The 18,109-nt window shown below is 41.3% G+C and overlaps 1 protein-coding gene across 4 annotated transcripts in view; it reads left to right on the top strand.

Annotated features, from left to right (window-relative positions):
* MOB2 (MOB kinase activator 2) overlaps positions 1-18,109 on the top strand; it is a 112,914-nt gene that overhangs the window by 68,793 nt on the left and 26,012 nt on the right. The window contains exon 1 of one of the 4 annotated variants that reach the window (XM_071558790.1): positions 13,220-13,435. The exons of the other annotated variants lie outside the window; for them this stretch is intronic. Within the exon in view, the coding sequence (XP_071414891.1) occupies positions 13,326-13,435 (110 nt within the window). The 5' untranslated portion in view covers positions 13,220-13,325. Of the gene's footprint in view, positions 1-13,219; positions 13,436-18,109 lie in introns of those variants that run through there. 4 annotated transcript variants of the gene reach the window in all.

The raw sequence follows: 18,109 nt of genomic DNA, 5'->3' as shown, positions 1-18,109 counted from the left end.
ACACAAGTAGAACAAATGCCAGGCTGCTGAGCTGTTTCTCTTGCCAGTCTGTTTCTCTTAAGCAACAATCTGCTAATAGAAGTTGAGGCACAAAAGCAGATGTCTACAGTACAGGAGGGCAATCTGGCTTCCTTTGTTGCATGGTAAGAGAGCATGGGCTTTCAAGTTTCATTGGAAGCTGGTTATCTAGAATTAGAAATGAGGCAGTAAATGAAGCGCTAAAGAAGGTAAACTGCAGCTTTCACTTTTAGTAGAGGTGTAACATGTTGAAGTTGGGAAACATCTGCAAGCTCTGACTTGCATAATGGCACTCTGTTAAACCTTGGGATTCCCATCCATCAAGCAATCCAATGATCCTTGAGTATACAGAGCGCATTTGTGGAGAGGGTGGGGGTGGGTCATGTTTTTCAGCAAGTTCGTGTATGGTTGGTTGTATTTTCTGAGTTCTGTATGTTAAAAGTGAGATGACAGTATTGAAGGAATTGGGGAACACAATTTATGCGGGGGGTCTTTCATTGCTGCTCACCTAATATCTTCCTTGTAAACGATGGGAGAAAGCATTTGCCCTTTCTGAGAATGACGGGAGAATAAGGAAGGCATTGGAGACAGTGGGCAGTAAAGTAGAACTGAGTGGCTTTCCACACTAATATTAGCAGAGGATAAGACATACTCATTCAACTTTTAGGCTGTATCATGTTCCGCACTCCTTTCTACATGATCCCTTGGGTCAGATAATTTGGCTCAAATCAATAACTGCTCTTTGCTCAAGGGTATTCAAGGATTACAGTGGGAGCAACACAATGATAAGGAGCTAATTTTATGTGGAAGAGGACATACCACTTTTGCCATGTGCTCTCCATTTGTTTCTTACAACTTAACTTTGAATGACTTTGCTGTGGCTTCCCTCCCCATGGCTGTGGGTGAGAAAGCAAAGAAAGTGGATTACAAGAAAAACAAGCTTTTTTTTTTTTCTTCATGAAGTTTTTAATCAAAGGTAGTACAATCTGTGTGGGATGAAATGATCCTAGTTATTACTAAGCTGATTAAATATTTATAACACAAGGGTTATATTATATTTATATCTCTTCTGTCTGGATAATGTAAGTAAACTAATGATTTAATAGATTTTTCTTTCCTTGCTGAAATAATGAGAACTAGCATTCTTTCTGTTGACTTGGGATGCAAATATTCTCTGAATTTCCAAAATGTTAGCTGTTAGAAACTGGAACATTCTAACCTTGCAACAGGTTCTTTAATTTGTTGGGGAATGGAGATCCAGATGAAATTTTGTGTGCTTTTTCATACCTAAAAAGATATTAGGACAGCTCCAGGTCTTTTGAGCAGTCATGCTTGCACTGTCTTGAGTAGGCACTTCGATACTTCTAAATGAGAAAGGTAGAAAAGCCCTGCAGTACTTAAAGACAGGAAAAAAATTCTAGTAATGAGGCATAAGGAGATTGTTTTTTAGTTATTTGTAAGATCAAGAGATGAATATAATATCTAACTAATGAAGTATAAAGAAAGGGGGAAGAAGGAGGCTATAGTCTAACAGAGAAAGAATGACAATCATAATTGGAAACATAAACAGGTGTTAAAACTATGAGGCTTGAAATATTCAAAGGATGTGCACTTTAACAATGGATGTGATCTGCCATTGAAACAAATTGAGAAGGATAACTGATTTTTCTTCCTTGGCATGCACACAAGATGCCTTTCTGGAAAGTGTGCTTTGGGCTAATTAAGCTTTGGGTTAAGTACAGGACTAACTAAGTGGAAGGCAGGCAAGAGCTGAAGGCTGGTTCTGACCCCAGAGCCTACCGCTCTGGTTGCTGTGGTGCACTGGCATATAGTGTTCCCAAGCATCCTGGGTCTGGTGCCTAATGCTGTGGCCTGCACCTAATTGTCCCTGTTTCTTCAATGGCCCCTGGAAAGGAGCTCTGGACAAGGCACTCTACTGTGGCTGCTTTCTTATGTGGGCTCCCGAGCAGGAGGTAGGTGGCTGCATCATCCCCTGCATGTGCACTGTCTCTGATTTGTGCAATCCCAGTAAATCAGGCTTTTCAGGGAAGTGTTGGGTAGGTTCTGTGGTGTGTAAGCCTGGCATGCCACTGGAGGAAATGTGTGAATCACTGGGTGGAAAAGTTGGGTGTTACCCCTGTACATCTTGTCTCCGTTCCAGATGTCTTCTGGCATTGTTGGTTGGGATATGTAGAAGGTTTTTGAGAGTACACCTGCACTGGAAGAAAGTCAAGTGCAGTTATTGGCAAAATGTATTTATTTTACCAGTATAGCTTGTTTTACTTGGACAGCTCAGAGGCATTGGGTGAGGGGTGACTTCCAAAATGTGTGTGCAAAGCACAGGTTTCCTCAGAAGTGCTGTGTCTGCAGTAGCAACCACTCTTTGCTGCATACTCAATTTCTGTAGGCAAAATATCTTGGCTCAAAAAAAGAGCATGTTTTTATTGTGAAATAATTAGAATATGTAAGCTATAAAAACCATAGTGGGGACACAACTATTTGTTTTATCTACAAGGTTAAAACAGATGAACTGAACCCCAAGAAGGCGTGTGCAATGATGATTGTACCTACCTGGTAACTCTTGTCTCGTAAGAGGAGCTGTACATTACCTGCATCTTGCTAACAGCTGATCTCATGCCAATTCATTCCTTCTCCAACTGGCTGCTTAAAAGGTAAAGTTTTATCTGACAAGGCTTTTTCCCCAAGGACTTTCTAAATCCTTGGACACTGAAGCAGTTTATTGCCGCTTTTCTTTGGGTGTAGGAAGCAAACATCTTTGTTTAGTGCTCCTGCCCTCCCTCCTCCATTAGGGCCACCAGGAGGACCTGATGGGCTGCAGCGCTGAGGGCTAGTGAGAGGCCTGGGGTTACAGGGCAGTGTCTGTCACTGCTCAGCAGATTGACAGCAGTGTGACAGTCCTCAGTGGTGTTAGTTCTCTCTGTGTGCATTTTGATATGCACTCGAATTGTGATGGATATGGATATTGACTTCAATTAGATGGATTTCTACCAGTTTCTTTATAAATTTAGTCATAGGGACAGGCAAGCAAAAAGATCCTTCGTACAAGAGCTGGTAGTCAGCAGGCATTCAAGGAGTAGAGCTGTGGTTAGGATCCAAATATGCATGAACACTTGCATATGTAAACAAAGCAAAGCCTAATTCATGGAATAAAATATTTTATTACGTTTACAAACAGCAACAGTAATGTGTTTTTGTATCATTAAAAGCAACAAGTGTATTATTTTAGCATAAAATAATTATTTTCAAAATTTGCATTTAGTTGGCCATTTGTTCATTGTATAAATGTGGAGCATATATTGGGAAGAAAAGGAAGATTTTCTTCTACCCAGTAGAGTTAAAATACTGTGCCCTCATCTTTTCTCCTTCCTAGTCCCTTAAGAAAGCTGCATTTTTGTTGGTGATTCTCAAGGAGGTTAAGATCTAACCTTTTAATGTTCACACAGTAACATAAATTGTTTTGACTGACTAGTTTTATATACAACAACCTGGTTGGATTGGAAAGACTGGAACCGGATCCTTAATGGCATTTGTACAGTTTTTTTGCTTTAGCACTGAGCATGTAGGAGAGCACCTGGGAGCAAAATCTATATTCTGTATTTTACTACCCTCCAACCCAAGAAATGACAAACTGAATTCTGAGGTGAAATCAGATGCTTGAATATGGAGTGCAAATAAATATACCCAGGTTAGCTTTTGAGTGCTTAATTCTTAGCTGTTATATGTCATGTTTTAATGTGACTTGCTAAGGTGTGGTCACCCTGAATTGGCTGATTCTTTAACAGAGATATGTCCAGAATTAAAATTATGTAAGGCTGCATCTGTTCAGAGAAATTTTTCATGGCCAACATATGGAAGAGCTTCTAAAATTCTGATGGTATTTTCAATAATCTGCTAGGTTTTGTTTCTGGTGCTTCTGGTTAATGTGTGTGAACTAGAAATACGTCCTGTTTCTCCTTTTCTGAGTTGTACACTTACGCATTTGCTGAAAACAGGAGAAACTTCTTGACACTTTTTTCTGCTCAGTGCACATTGAGAAGCAAAATTTTTTTTCTGAAGTTTCTTTAATGGCGTTTTAAGGGTATTTTTTTAATTAACATGCCAGTACAGAAAGTTGACGCAACACTGGTAAAGACAGGGGAGGAATAATATTAAATTTTCTCCTTTAGCTATCTTCACTACCTGTTTCATATGGCTAATAAAAATAAAGCTACTGAAATGAAAAATAACTGTTCCTTTACTAAAGTAAAAACAATGAAAAGATTGATGGTGCAGCTAAAGTGTGGATGTGAACTTGTTTATGTAACGTGGGAAAATTCTAACAAACTAAAATCAGTGGTTAAATGTTTGTCCTCTTGGTAGTATTCTAGTGATGATGCAATTCTCAGCAAAATGCACTATAATTGAACAGGGAAGTTGCTATTTGCATTGTGGAACACAATGTATTCTCCCCAGTTTCAAACCATTTTTAGAGTAGAGCGTTGAAAAGGAAAGGTTCACATACTGTGTATATTGGAGCACATTTCTTTGATGCACATAATGTACCTTGAAAGTGTAAAAGTAGCTCAAGATGCTGGGTGAATATATATTATAGTGTTTGCTTTCACATCCCCAGTCAGAAGCCAAAAAAAAAATGGCAAAAATAGTTCAGAATATTGTGTTATCACTGAATTTAGATAAAATTTTTATATATAAACTTTGATTATATGTGTGTTTGTATATATATATCCATATGTATGTGTGTGTGTATGTGTATATACAATCTTGCTTTAGAGAGGGGCTCAATTTCATTCGCACCTCAGAGGATGCAGTGGCAGAGCAGGACTTGTCAGAAGTTTGGAGTTGTCTTTCCCCTCTTCTGTTATCACACAGCATTTTCTGTCCTCTGGCCCTCGTGTGCCTGTGCATCACTGCAGCTTCAATGAAGCAATTTTCAGCAAGCATTTGAAAAAAGATGTCTTTGCTCTGTTCATGGTAGTGTCATTTCTCAGTAGCCAAGTAGGAATTATGATAGTCTGATATTATTAGCCATTGATCCTAGTCTCAGCACATACTCCTATGGACAAAGTCCTGAAAGCAAGTAGTTCAGGAAAAGTATGCAAAACAAGGCATGCAAAATGTAGATTATAGTAATTTCTTTAGTTTTGACTGTGGAATTGGGGTAGAGACTTATTTATAAAAGTTCATGCAGAACAGTCTTGGTAGACACAATAGTGTCATTTTCTTAGTTTCTGTCCAGTACTTTAAGTGGGATTTTTTTGTGCCAGAGAGCAAGCAAGGCTAATTTTCTTACTGCATTACTAAATCATGACAAATGACAATCTTGTCTAACCAGAACAGCAAAGCTCTTCTGTCAGCCTGTGCTTTTGTTTCCTAGTAAATAAACATCCATTCAAGAGTTGTAATGGAGTCAGGGAGAAATGGTGTAAGCGTAGCCATAGAACAAATTCTAGGTAAAATGGAGGTTTTAAGCAAGATAGCATCAAATACAGCAGTGTGCTCAGTGACAGATGTGTCCTTAATGGTCTTATTTTTAAACCCATCTCTTTCTTCACGATTGGCTTAAACTCAGGGCTCTTCCATTGTCCATTCTAACTTTTCTTTTTCTTTGACCAGATGAGATTTGGGTTAATTTCCTATATTTTATGGTGTTTCTTCCTCAATATGTAATCTGTGATTGCCTCTTAATCAGAGTTTGCAGCAGTGCAATCATTGTCAGAGTAATAAAAATACTGTGTCCTGTAAAGTGATAATCTAGCCATAATTTGGAAGGCAATTCTGTTATAGGTAGGCCTTCTCATGACCTGTGTAGACTTCCAGGAGGGACTATTTAAAAAACTGCCTTTAAATATTCTGAGGCTAAAAAAGGAAAATTCTGATGGTTTGAGATATTTCAAGAACTGTGGTTTGTATCATCTTTGTAGAAGGAAGTAATATTTTCCATAAGTTTTTCTCTTTTAGGTGTTTTCTGGGGTTTTTTTTACTACTGCCATAATTTCCCTCAGTGGCTTAACTTGCTTTTGAAAAAATGTTATTTAGAAACAAGAAATATGATACAAACCCAACAATCCTGTGTACACAACAAGCCTTTTTTTTAATCCACCAGTTTCTTATTAAACTGGGCCAGTGCACTTCCAGAATTTATTAGTGCAGAGCCTGAGCAGAAGTGCATGGTAGTCTTGAACTTAAATTGTACTATCCTGCCACTCTTTGTCCAAATCCGGCCAGAACTTGTAGGAGAGGGTTGATCTCTAGATCATATGATCATGTTGGGCTTTGGAAGATGCTGGAAGTTTTATACTACGCAAATATTCAAATCAAATGGGTAAGTGAATGCACTGGATCCCCGTTTTCCTGATCAGAAAATTTGAGCATGAAAACCGGCTGTGTTCTTGTAAGAAGTTTTAGGAAAATGACAAGCAGGTTACTCGTGCTATACAGTCCTGTGTGGCTGTGCTTCAGAAATATGCATGTCCCACATGCAGCAGAGTTCTCACTCAGGCAAGACTGGCAGGCACAGCACAGACCCAAGACAGTGCTCCTGTGAGAGTATTGTGGGTTCTTGTGTGCAAGATTTTTGGCTATAACCAAGTGTCAAGAATTGTCCTATAAAACTTCATTTTTTTTTCTTGGTAAGTTTCTAAATCTCTAATTTACTGAATTAGAACTGTTAATTTTTTCAAAAGGCTTGAAATACTGTGTCAGCAATATGTCAGGTTTGAGGATTCCTCAAAGGCAAGAGCTTCATGCTTTTACTTCCACAACTGATTTGAAATGCAGCAGTGTAACTTCAGCAGAGCTGAGTCCCGGTGACAAACACCTTGTTAGTGACTGTCTGAAGTGTCCATGTCCAGCACATGCCTTCGCACGCACACTGACCAAACAGGTTTTACTGCAGAGCTGGGAAGTGGCCCCTCCTCTGGGCTGAGCTGTCCCAATGCAAACACTTCTTATGCATTTGCTAAATGCCTGCTGGAAAATTTTCCATCTGTGTAATAAAATTGAACTATTTCAGGTTTTAAGTTAGGTACTTCATGGCATCGTTTACATGGCAAAATCTGTGCTGGCCCCCAGTTGCTCTGATCTGTGCTGGGCCTGAGCAGTATTAAGAAATCAAATTAGTTTGGATGCAGCATCTGTGTGCTGAGTTGTATGTGGAATGCAAATGTGTGCTCATCTGGGTGTGAATCAAGTTAATTTTGTGAGTCTTGGATTTTGTGGTCCTGCTCTTCAGTAGTAGCAGCTAAGGAGTTATTCTGTAAGTGCCAGGAATGAATAGTTTCTCATTACATAATGTAAGCTCTGTGTGTTATATTTTGTAATGCATGCCTGGAGAAAAATCTTATAGAATAAATTTCATGCTGATTTCCTGAATTGTTTTTCCCTGGTGCTGTCATCGAAATGTGAAATTACCAGATAAAATCATTTGCCGTATTGAAATGAAGTCATTCTTAGCACGAAAAAGGAGGGAAACTTATATTAGTGTTTCTCCATCTGTCTGGGAAAACTCTGCAAGTTCACTCCCAGCATCTCCCTTTTTTCCTTCTGTCCTTTCCCACTCAAGCACAGATAGACCTGACCAATAACAGTACTGACACAGATACCCTCCTTTCCTGTGCTGATTACACCTTTGACTCCTTAGCCTAGAGTTTTGTTCCAATTTGCTAGTAGGGTTGTATTTTCCATGCCATATTTACCTAAGTTGTGAAAACAGTAGCTGTGTTGTTGAACTTACAGGGAGAGTTCTGTATATATGTAGCAAGTAGCTCTGAATATGTTAAACAATCCCCAGGGAGAACTTCTTAGCCAAGTTTTAGAAGTTTTACTTCTTTATATGAAGCTTGAGGTCCAGTGTGTTTGGGGGAGGGAAGGAAAAGAACAGGAGTCTTTCATTTTTGCTTTTCTGTATCAAATACATATTGCACTAATGCTTCCCTGGAGTGCAGCCCAGTTAAACTTTAAAATTAGGGCAAGAAAAAAAGGAATGGTAAAATGTGAGATGGAGTTGTCACTTGTGTTATCTCTGGGAAGGAACTAACAGCAACTGCAACGGTATAAATTCAGCATCTCAATCTTTACAGTGTGCTCTATGTACCCCATGCAGCCCATCAGCAGATACTATGCTTAATAAGAATTCTTCCTTTGACTTACTTGGTGAGATGCAGGTGTTGAAAGACATCTTTTTGGGCACTCAGAATGATAAATGCATTAGCTTCAGTGGCACCCCTTCACTTGTTTGTGTGTTCTTCTCCCTCTTTTCACCACTGAAAGAAAAAAGGGATTTTACCCTCTCTGAGATGGATTTGCATGTTGCTTGAGCTCCATTGTCACCTGGAGCCATTACTTGGCTTTTGCTCAGCAAACTTTGTCTCTATGGAAGACACTTTTATGAGGACAATATATTTGATCTGTTTATTTGCAAATATTTTCCAATTTATTGTTCCATTATATAGTAGTGCCAAGCATATTGTTTTGCAAACTAAAAAGAGGACAGCCCTTTGCCTCCTGAGACTCTGCCATTGTTGTATTTAACTATTCCGGACCGAACTATGTAGGAAGGGTATCGTATAGGGACTGCTTCATCCTCACTGGAATAAGGTGCTATATAATGGTATACAACACCTTAGTACAGAAAGCAAAGAACCTTTGCAGCTGAAAGCAGGGGAGGTTTTTAAGAAGAATGCAATAATCTTGGAACTTGCCAAGGATTCAGAATAATAACTTTTAATAATATAAATTATTTTTATAACAGTGGTAAGTTTTCTGGGATCCTACAAACTGAATCCAATGCTTCTCTCCAATTCCATGGCAGTTCCTTGACTTGGAATCCTACTTGCCACAAACTGACCTGGAACAGCTGCTTAGGAAGCAAGTGTCCTTCCAGTGTGTGCTTTGCAGAGGACTTCTGTCATTTGAGGTGGGCTGACTCAGGAGTACTGACTGAAATGCAGGTGATAGGAATGAGCTCTGTATGAACTCTCTATTTCAAGTCACTTCTCCATGCAGAGATTGAGTGTGACCATCCCATCCTTTATTAATAGTACTAGTTCACTGCTGGTAGAGTTTGGTATCTCCTGCTGAGCTGCTGCTATTGCTGCTTCCTTAAATATATTCACATTCTTCAGCTCTGATCCATACTTACTTGGTGAACCTGGCTTAAACTTGACATTTGGGATTTGAGAACAATAGATGCACCTACACACTTCAGAAATACTGTACCTTTGAGATCACGATTTCTGTTGGCACATACAGTGACATTCACTCTTCCTTTGCTCTTTGTTGTTTGGGGTTTTTTAAGTGAAGTGGTATTTGATGAACCCTTAGTTCTTCTCATTTTGTGCATCCTTTCCAAAAAGCCTTAATCTAAATATTTTGAGTTCTTGGTGGAGCTTTACTGACATTTTGAGCTAATTTGCTGCTCTTGCTGCAATTGATTGTTTGATTCTCATGTTACGGGTGAGGTGGGAATATTGTGTACCATTTTTTGCTCTTTGCTTGTTGTAAACCCCCCCCACTCCATAGTTATTGATGAAGCCAAAGGTGGTTGCAGGGTAGACACGGACTTGTCATTGTTTACCAGAGTTTTCAATAAAGCAGCAAATGTAGACACCTTGACACTTAAAATTGTGCTGCTTTTAAGCTCAGTCTTTTGTGCACAAAGTTTCTGCAGCGCGTGTGGCCACTTTTGATAAGGCTTGAATCACAACACACTGTGTGGCCAGGAAGACCTATTTCTCCGGCCATTATCTCGAGAGTGGAACTGAATGTATACCTTTGAAATCTTCTATTTCCCCCTTCACTATGACTACCTCCAAACTGCATTTTGAGGCTGAGACAACTTGCCTTCTGTGCCAAAATCCATGCCTTTACTGTTGATGTAGAGCAGATCTGCTTGTGCCATCTGCTGCTGTGTGAGGATGACAAAATGGAAAGCAAATGTAATCTCAGTATACATACAGCTTAAAGGTAAGCTAAAGGATAAAATGTTCCTGTTGCTGGTTTTCAGTGGTTCCAGAGACCTGGGCGCACACTGTAAAGTAACTGGAGAGGGTACTAGGTGGTAAGAGCTAATGAGCTTGCAAAATTGCAATGTTATATGTCAGGCAGGGACACACAATAAACTTTAGCTTAATTTAAAGCAGAACTTTACAGTGTGATGCAAGACTTCATTTCCATGCATATAAATGCTGAATTGTACCTTAGCCAAAGTAATGGTTATGATTTTTTTCCCATCTCTCATATTGTTTGCTTGTCTGGGTTGAATACGACTCGCTTTCTTTGCCAAATCTCTGGGGACTGGTATACATCCCTGTGTGGCTGCTTTACACATACCTTTTATGGAACCGTAAAAGGAGCAAATAAGTATGTAATTGTTAACTGGTGCTTATAACAGCATTATAAATACAAAGCATTCTTCATAAAGTTTATAAATACTACTCCTTGGCTTGGTAGTTGGGATCAATGTAGAAAGCTTTCCATCAGTGTGCTCTAAGTATATATAGTCATGTGTAAGGGATGAGAAATGGGGCTTCCCTCTTCCCAGTGCACTGTTGTACCGTTCCTCTGTGCCACTGGTCATGTTACTGTTCTGCTGACATGTCTGTAGGTTCAGTACACGTAATAAAGCTGTTAGTAGGTCCATTCACAGGTATTTCTCTCAATGTTTTAGGGATGATTTCAGTACACAACTGTGTCATTTTTCAAGGCTGCGTGGAGGGTAACACATACTCTAGAAGCAGTTTGTCAGTGCTGAAGCACACTTGGGCTAAGGTCGGATCAAACTGTTGGTTTGTGCAGAGGATGTTGAAGCAAGTGAAAAAGAAGCCTCTGATGATTGTAAATAGGCAGGATTTCACATGGCTGTAGGACACACCCTTAAAGTAGTGCAGATATGCATCCTTCAGAATATGCATAGGTAGAGATCAGACCAACAGCTGTGTTCAGATAAACACATTGTTTGTGGATGGATTACTGCTCTTTCCGTATGAATCAGCTCTCAGGTAAACCTGTTTATGTCTGCACATGTGCTCTAAATCGTGTTGAAGTGTGAGAATCTGTACTGCATGTATGGTTTAAATTATTTGTGTTGATGCCATATAAATAAAGTGTGTGTGCTTAAGTTGTGCTTCCTATAACAACTTGTTTAATTTTTATTATTTTGAAGCATTTAAAATTTTCTTTGAGATGCTGGGTTTTCCCCCAGCTTGCATGAAATCCCATCCTATAGGTAAACTGTAGCATGCAGTTGAGCCAAAAAAAGGGATACTGCTTGAGTAGAGAAAAACTGCCATGGAGATGTGTGGTTGAGGAAGGGGAAAGATAAAGCACTGGTTTGATGTGGAAGCTGGCAGAACAGAGAAATTAACCTATGTGAGATCACAGAACCTCCGTCTGAAGAGTGACTGTTCAGCAGACAAGAGTCATGGAGGGGCCAGCTTTCCTAGTACAACTGTAATACCACAGAGCTGTATTTATTCACTGCTGGATTTTTCTTTAATTCACTTTTAACAGATAGACTTTTAATAAAACTTAAGCTACTTTATATCACAGTATAAAGTTGTTGTTTTTAAGGTGGTTCTTCAACAAACAAAAATATCTCTGTGCGGATTTCCGTGGTGAATGAAGTGAGGGCAGCTGCCCTCTTGGCAGGTGCCCTTCCTCCAGTTGCCAGGATTCTTGCTTTTTAATGTTACTGTCACAAATCGCTGTTACTGGGGGAAAAGGTTGAGTGAACATCAGATTTTTCATGGGTTGGATAATATTCTGTATGAGGCGCCAGGATGCAGCATGGAAAGCTTGAGTTGTGTTCAGTGCAGGCTTCCTGTGTGCTATCAGTGAAGTCATTAAAACTCTGTTTTCAGTGGATTTCTTAGAGAGTGGGAATAAAAATACCTCCTGCTTCACTAGGGTGTAGAGGCCTAACTTGGACATGCTACTAAAAGTGCATTGCTGATGAACACCACTGTCCTGTCTAGGGACTGAGAAGTGACACATTATTCCTCCAAGTTGCATCACATGGTTGTGGTTTCTTGCGTTTGTGCAAACAGCAGCCACATTCCTACCCACTTTGACCAGGTTGGTGATGGCAGCAATGCCACTATTTGTACTAAGTTAAATTCAGCAAGCCTATTTGCCTTCTATTTACAGCGAAGATGCCTGTTCAGTAAACAAACTGGAGCTATACCGCTCTGGGGAATTGCCCCTTCCAACTGCAGCCTGTGTTGCAGGTGTACACAAAATGACAAACCCACTGTTTTCTCTGAGATGTCATAGGTCGAGTTGTGTCAGAATATGTGATGTCCTCGGGGGTTTGTGTTCTAAGTCATGTTATGCCACACCTGTCACATTTTTTGTTGTCATTTGGCTCTAAATGCTACATCAGGAAGTTATGGGCACGGCTGCCTGTCCAAAAGAGGTGTGGAGTGGTGGTTATGTGCTTGATTAAGGAGCTGGATATGCAGTACCTTTCTAAGGTCTGTTAGGAAAATTGATGGCAAAGAGGTTTCTTTGGGTAAAACTGCTGTGTATCACAATGGACCTTGTGTTTTGGGGTGCTGCTTAACCACTTGTCCTCTGAGAAACCACTACCCAAGTGCCTACTCATAACTCTGGTCACAATGGCAAGGCAGTTCTTGCTGTTTATGGTTTTATTCTTCTTCATCCTTCCACTAAGCCTCTCTGATAAAGGTCTTGATGCTCTGGACTGACATGCCCTGTATAAAACTGCTCCTGGCAGACTGTCTGTAGCTCTGCTCGTGGGGTGGCCCATGCCCTTGCGTGTCGCAGAGTCCCGAGGGCAGTGCAAAGTCGTGCTCACAAAAGGCATCATTATTCGCGTTTCTCGCCGGGAGTCCAGCCTGGCCCCATTACGGATGGTGACTGAACTGCAGGCAGCGGAGCAGCACGTGTGCCCCGTGTGCCCCTAAGCCAGGCACCGGCCTGCTTTGCCTCGCTCGCTCTCCGGCTGCCAGGAGAAGGGGCAGAGGATTAACTGGTGGTAGTGCTTGTGCTGCGGGGCCGGGGCTGCCTCGGCGCTGACCCTGCAGCACTCGCGGGTTGTGTAACGCGGCCGGGCCCTGACCGGCCGGTTCGGGGCAGCGCCGCCCGGACCGGGGCGGGGCGGAGGAGCGGCGGCACCGCCCGCACAGCGTCATTGGCGGCTCATTGGCGGGACCGGGCCGGGCGGGGCGGTGGCTGCCCAGGGACAGCGGCGGGGAGTCCGGGCCGAGCCGATCCGAGCTGTGTGTCCCGCTCCGCTCCGCCGGGCCGCGCCGCGCCCCCGCCGTACCATGGTCGGGGATCACTGCAGCCTCCCCGGTGAACGGCCTGTGCTCGCCCAGAGTCCCAAACCCGGATTAAGCTGCAAGATGGTCCTGCAGGCGGTGGGCAAAGTGCTGCGGTAAGGACGGTGGCGCCGGGCGGGCAGGCAGGGCAGGGCGGCTGCCCATGGGCATCCCGGGACGGGAGGGAGAAGGAGCTCCAGTGAAAACTCCGTCCCGGTGCCGGGCGCTGCTCAGCCCCGGTCGTGTCTGCGGGAGCGAGGGAGGGAGACTGCTCTGGCTCCTTCTGGATCGTGTGTACCCATCGAGAGGGTGAGAAGTTGAAACGGCAGTAGGTGCTTGGGGAGGAACATTTGTTCGCCCTTAACACTGCAGTCAAGTTTTGCTTGTGCTTTCATGAGAAATGAATTTCCAGGACGTAAGCAGACAGCGAAGGTCCTGGCTTGCCTGAATAAGGAGTCTGACCAAGATGCTGTATATGCTTTGGCAAGTTTTCTACAGAAATGTTGTAAGATGAGGGGAAAAAATTGCTCATGTAGCTCAGAAGGACTTGTGTGAACACTGAGACGTGCATGACTACTGAGACCAAAACCAGACTCTTTGGCAGAGATGTGCAGTAATTTGATTCGGAGGAGTTCTGACCCATTCTGGTTGGCAGGGAAAAATGTCACCACAAATATTAGGATTAGCAGCCTTGTTCTTCAACAACCGCAGCTTTTTATTTTGGTTAAGTGTGTATAGATATTTTTCTGGGACCAATGAGGAATTGCAGTGCTGTTCCAAAAAGGAGCCTTATTACTCCAGCGTTGTCCCCGTTTCCTACTGTCTGTTGCCAATTGTTAAATGTTTGTCAACAGAAACATTATGCCTCTCTTCCTCTGTTGACTCATGTCTCTCCCCGAGCGACTTTAGGGGAGCTGTTTATTAAAGCAGAATGTTCTGATCACAAAACGGTTGAGCTCTGAGACTTCAGCTGAAGGAGCTCACTTGAAGCAGAGTTGGTGAGAACAGCTGCTTAGAGTTGATCTTAAAGAAGTCCTGTATTGCAGTACTTTTTTTTTCTCGTTAAAACTATTTTCCTGTAGAAAACATTATTTTAAGGAATTCAGATCTCTCTTTCTGCTTTTTAACAAGTTTAATGTCCCTTCTTTGCATTTTTGGGGGGTGGTGTGTCTATAATTCAATATGGTGTTACACAGCTGGTCATACAATAAAATCCTTTGGCCAGCGGCTTGCTATTCATGTTGTGAACCTTTTGAAGTTTTTGGTAGCTGTTCTATTGGCAGCACTCCCAGATGTAAATAGATGGGTGCCCCTGTCGGGAAGAATTGCCAAACCTTCAAACCTTTTGTTTGGTATCTATGGCACTTTATTTTAAAGTATAGGTAAGTTCCTGTGACTTAGCAGTGAAACATATATTTTTGATTTATTCAGTGCACACTTTTGAAAAAAAATGTAACACAACTTTCATCCTTTATTCTCCTACTAGATTATGTGCAGAAATTGTGCGTAATTTTATTTGCTGTCTTTTTTCTCCTGAGATTTATTTTCTATATGTAGTATAAACCTGTTGTGAAAGCAGGGAAAAGGTTTTGTCACACATAAAATGCTTTTGGCCGGGGAATTAACAGAGTAACTTTATTTTGCTAAGTTGTTACTAGATGGGACTGATTACCGTTTTGCAGTACAGTGTTTTTTTTAATGTGTCTTTACATTCTGGATTATCTCTTTTTGCTCAGAGAGAGAAAGGTGAAGTCACAAAAACTTCCTTTAGATCCAGACTAGTTAGTTCTCTTACTTCTCTGCTTGAATCTGCTTCAGATACCTTATCTGACCTTATGTGCCTTACTTCATCTTACTTTGTTCTGTAAAACATAAACTCATCCTAGTCTGCAAAAAGCTCAGGCAGTGTAAGAGCACAGGAAGCTGTGCTATCTCTCTAAGTAGGGGCCTGGGTAAATCCTAAATCCAATCAGTTTTCTTGTTGCAGAAATTGGGTGTAATTGTAAGCCCAGTCGGTGATGGTGAAAGAAGGAACCACTTGGGACCTCATTTAGGCCAAAAATGGTGGCTTGTTGGTGACAGCTGTGGTGGGATTTCTCTGAACAGAGGCATCTGCAGCTGAACTTCGTCCACCTTATTGTTGGTAGATGAGAACAGGGACCTTAAAGACGTGGGTGAATGCAGTAATGCAATGCCACCCTGATTCATAGTGACCACCTCCCTTATACTGTAGTCATAAGAAATTAAATGAGGTGTATTCCACATGACTGTTTGCCATCTCTTTCAGAGTAAGTTGGGACAAAGGGTATCAAATGCCGCTTTTATTTTATTTTTGCTTTGATTGAATTTTCTGTGGTCTGTACAGAGGATGAATCAATGCTAAACTCTATGAAATAATTTTTCTTCTGTTGATTAGGCTATCGCCAGTGGCTTGGTGATGAGATCAGAGAGTATCTTGCTTGTGCATAGCCTGGCTGCATTTTAGGCTCCTTTCTCAGGCCTGACGGGGAACTGTCATCATCAGAGTTCCTTTCCAGCCCTCCACAGCCTGCCAAGGAATTGTAGAAATTCACAATGGAGAAGGGATAGAATGCCTGTCTTCACTCTAAATTGCCTCCATTCCTGTTTCTCTCCTGGTTGTGCATTATAAAGCTCAGTTGTTCTTGTACAATACTTAATCAGTTTGATTCCCTGCATAGCAGATTTGTTATGTTATGCGAGTTGCGTGCAGTTACAACTTAACTCACTTGAAGCTTCTAACATGCAAGTTGTTGTCATTAGCTAGTAGGTCCAAGACCTCCTGGCTGCTGGGTGCCACACAGTGTGTGTGTTACACACTAGGAATAACAGCTGCCAAAGAAGGAATCAGTGTGTGGAAGAAACAAGGAGGGAAGTGTGAGGAAGCAGAAAGACTTCATGAGAAGCAGTAGCAGCCCTGAGAACCTGAGAAGAGTTTAAAAGAGCATAGGGAAAGACAACTGAACCAGAAAGGGGGAAAATGTAACAAAAGCAACAGATGTGTTCTCAGTCTTTCTAATTAATGTTTTATGAAAGCTACTGTTAGGTTTATTGTTCTTTTAAATTATTAGTGATTCAGCTATGAAGAACTCTGGAGATGCTTGTATCTTTCATCATATTGGCTAGTAGACTATGTTTAACACTTCAGGGATAGGATTAAGGCTCTTCACTTGTAATGATTAAAAAAATTAAAACACCATTAGAAGAGTGTCATCTCCCCTTTAAATTAATCATAGTGTAGCTGAGAAGTTGTGTATTCTTTAGCCCAGTGTTTTAATTAGGGCTTTCATTTATCTTCTTATGTTTTTGAAATATGTTAATGTAATTTTTTCCTTCTTCTGTAATGAATTGTGCAATTGTGTAGCCCATGGTTAGAGAAGAAAAAAAATTAAAATGGATGTAGTTTTTCTGGTTTTTGCTATTTTGGTTTCTACACACTGGTGATTCTGGAAGGAGGTGGAAGGAGAAAAGCAAAAGACTGCCATGTCAAAACCTGGAATTACTATCTTTGTTAGTATTATTAATTAGTTGTTCAAGTTTTTTTGTGATGCCACAGATTGCTGTTAGCTTCCCTGCCGAGGTGTGCATTTTACTGGCCTTAAGCAGCACAAATGGAAGGAAGCCTTGGGTTCCTGAGATTTCTCCCCTCTTTGGTCCCATCGGATAACAGAGCCAACCATAAGTATTTTTCAGAGCCACCTGCTGATGATTTCAGGACACAGTGTTCACTGCTTGTGCCAGTGCTTGAGCCCTGATTCAGGCACTCAGCGCCTTTGCTGTGCTGTGGCTCTTTGGGTCCTGCGCAAGCAGTTTTCGGAGACTGTCCCTCCTGCAGCTTCGTACTCAGTGCACTTCCTTTTAAGTATAAAGTCAAACAGAGTCCCTCTGGAATAGTTGACTAATAATCAGCGATAGGGTGGCAGGAAAGAGCAATGATGCAGACTACAGAGTTGTGATGTCATTGTGTAATGTCTTTTGATAAATTACAGTATGGTTTATATGTACACACAGTCCCGGATGAATGTGGGAATAGATAAGTTAAACCTTCCCTTTCTCGTAAGAGCCTGATTTTTTACAGCAGTGTGCAGGGATGGATTTGGAAACCAACCAAAAAATAAGGCAACCAATCCCACTCTTTTTGGGTAGGTCTGCCATTTGGCATTACTAATAAAGTGGAATTTTTAGAGGTGGTTTTCAAGAGTGTAGTAGTTTGTCTTCAGTGATAGTGTGATAGCGATTGCTTCAGTCAGATAAATTAGCAGGTTTCAGTTGATGTTCTGGATGGTGCTATGTATTTTTATGTCCAGCACTTAAAATTTTTTATAAAGTTAAATTCCGTCTCTATTCCTCAAATAACTCATAGCAAGATCAAAAAGAAACCAGGTTAATTTTGACACTGTATTCTGTTTTTCAAATGATCATGCAAAGTTGTTTTAAATGTGTTCATGAATGGGACATAGGTGGGTAGGAGCAGAGGAGTGTTTGATGTGTCTGCCTCCTCTTTGCTGCCTTGACTCTCATGGCTGAACATAGCTGTTGTCTGTGATGCTTCTATGTGTTGACAGGAGTAAAGCAAATATTTAAAAAAATCAATCCTGTTTTATTCTAAGGTAGAAACATTTTGCAGTAATTTAGTCCAGTTCACGGTATTAGAAAGTAATTAGAAGAGCCTTGTTGGCTAATCTGATTAATGCAGAAGCCTGGGGACAGGCAGAAGAGAAGGGAGGAAGGACAGTGTGCAGGGAGAGGGGCTTACAGACAAAATGGCCTTC

This window comes from Pithys albifrons, chromosome 6, assembly GCF_047495875.1.
Source record: "Pithys albifrons albifrons isolate INPA30051 chromosome 6, PitAlb_v1, whole genome shotgun sequence".
NCBI classification, from domain to species: Eukaryota; Metazoa; Chordata; class Aves; order Passeriformes; family Thamnophilidae; genus Pithys; species Pithys albifrons.
The sequence above is the reverse complement of the archived record's forward strand: the minus strand, read 5'-3'. Positions and strand labels throughout refer to the sequence as shown.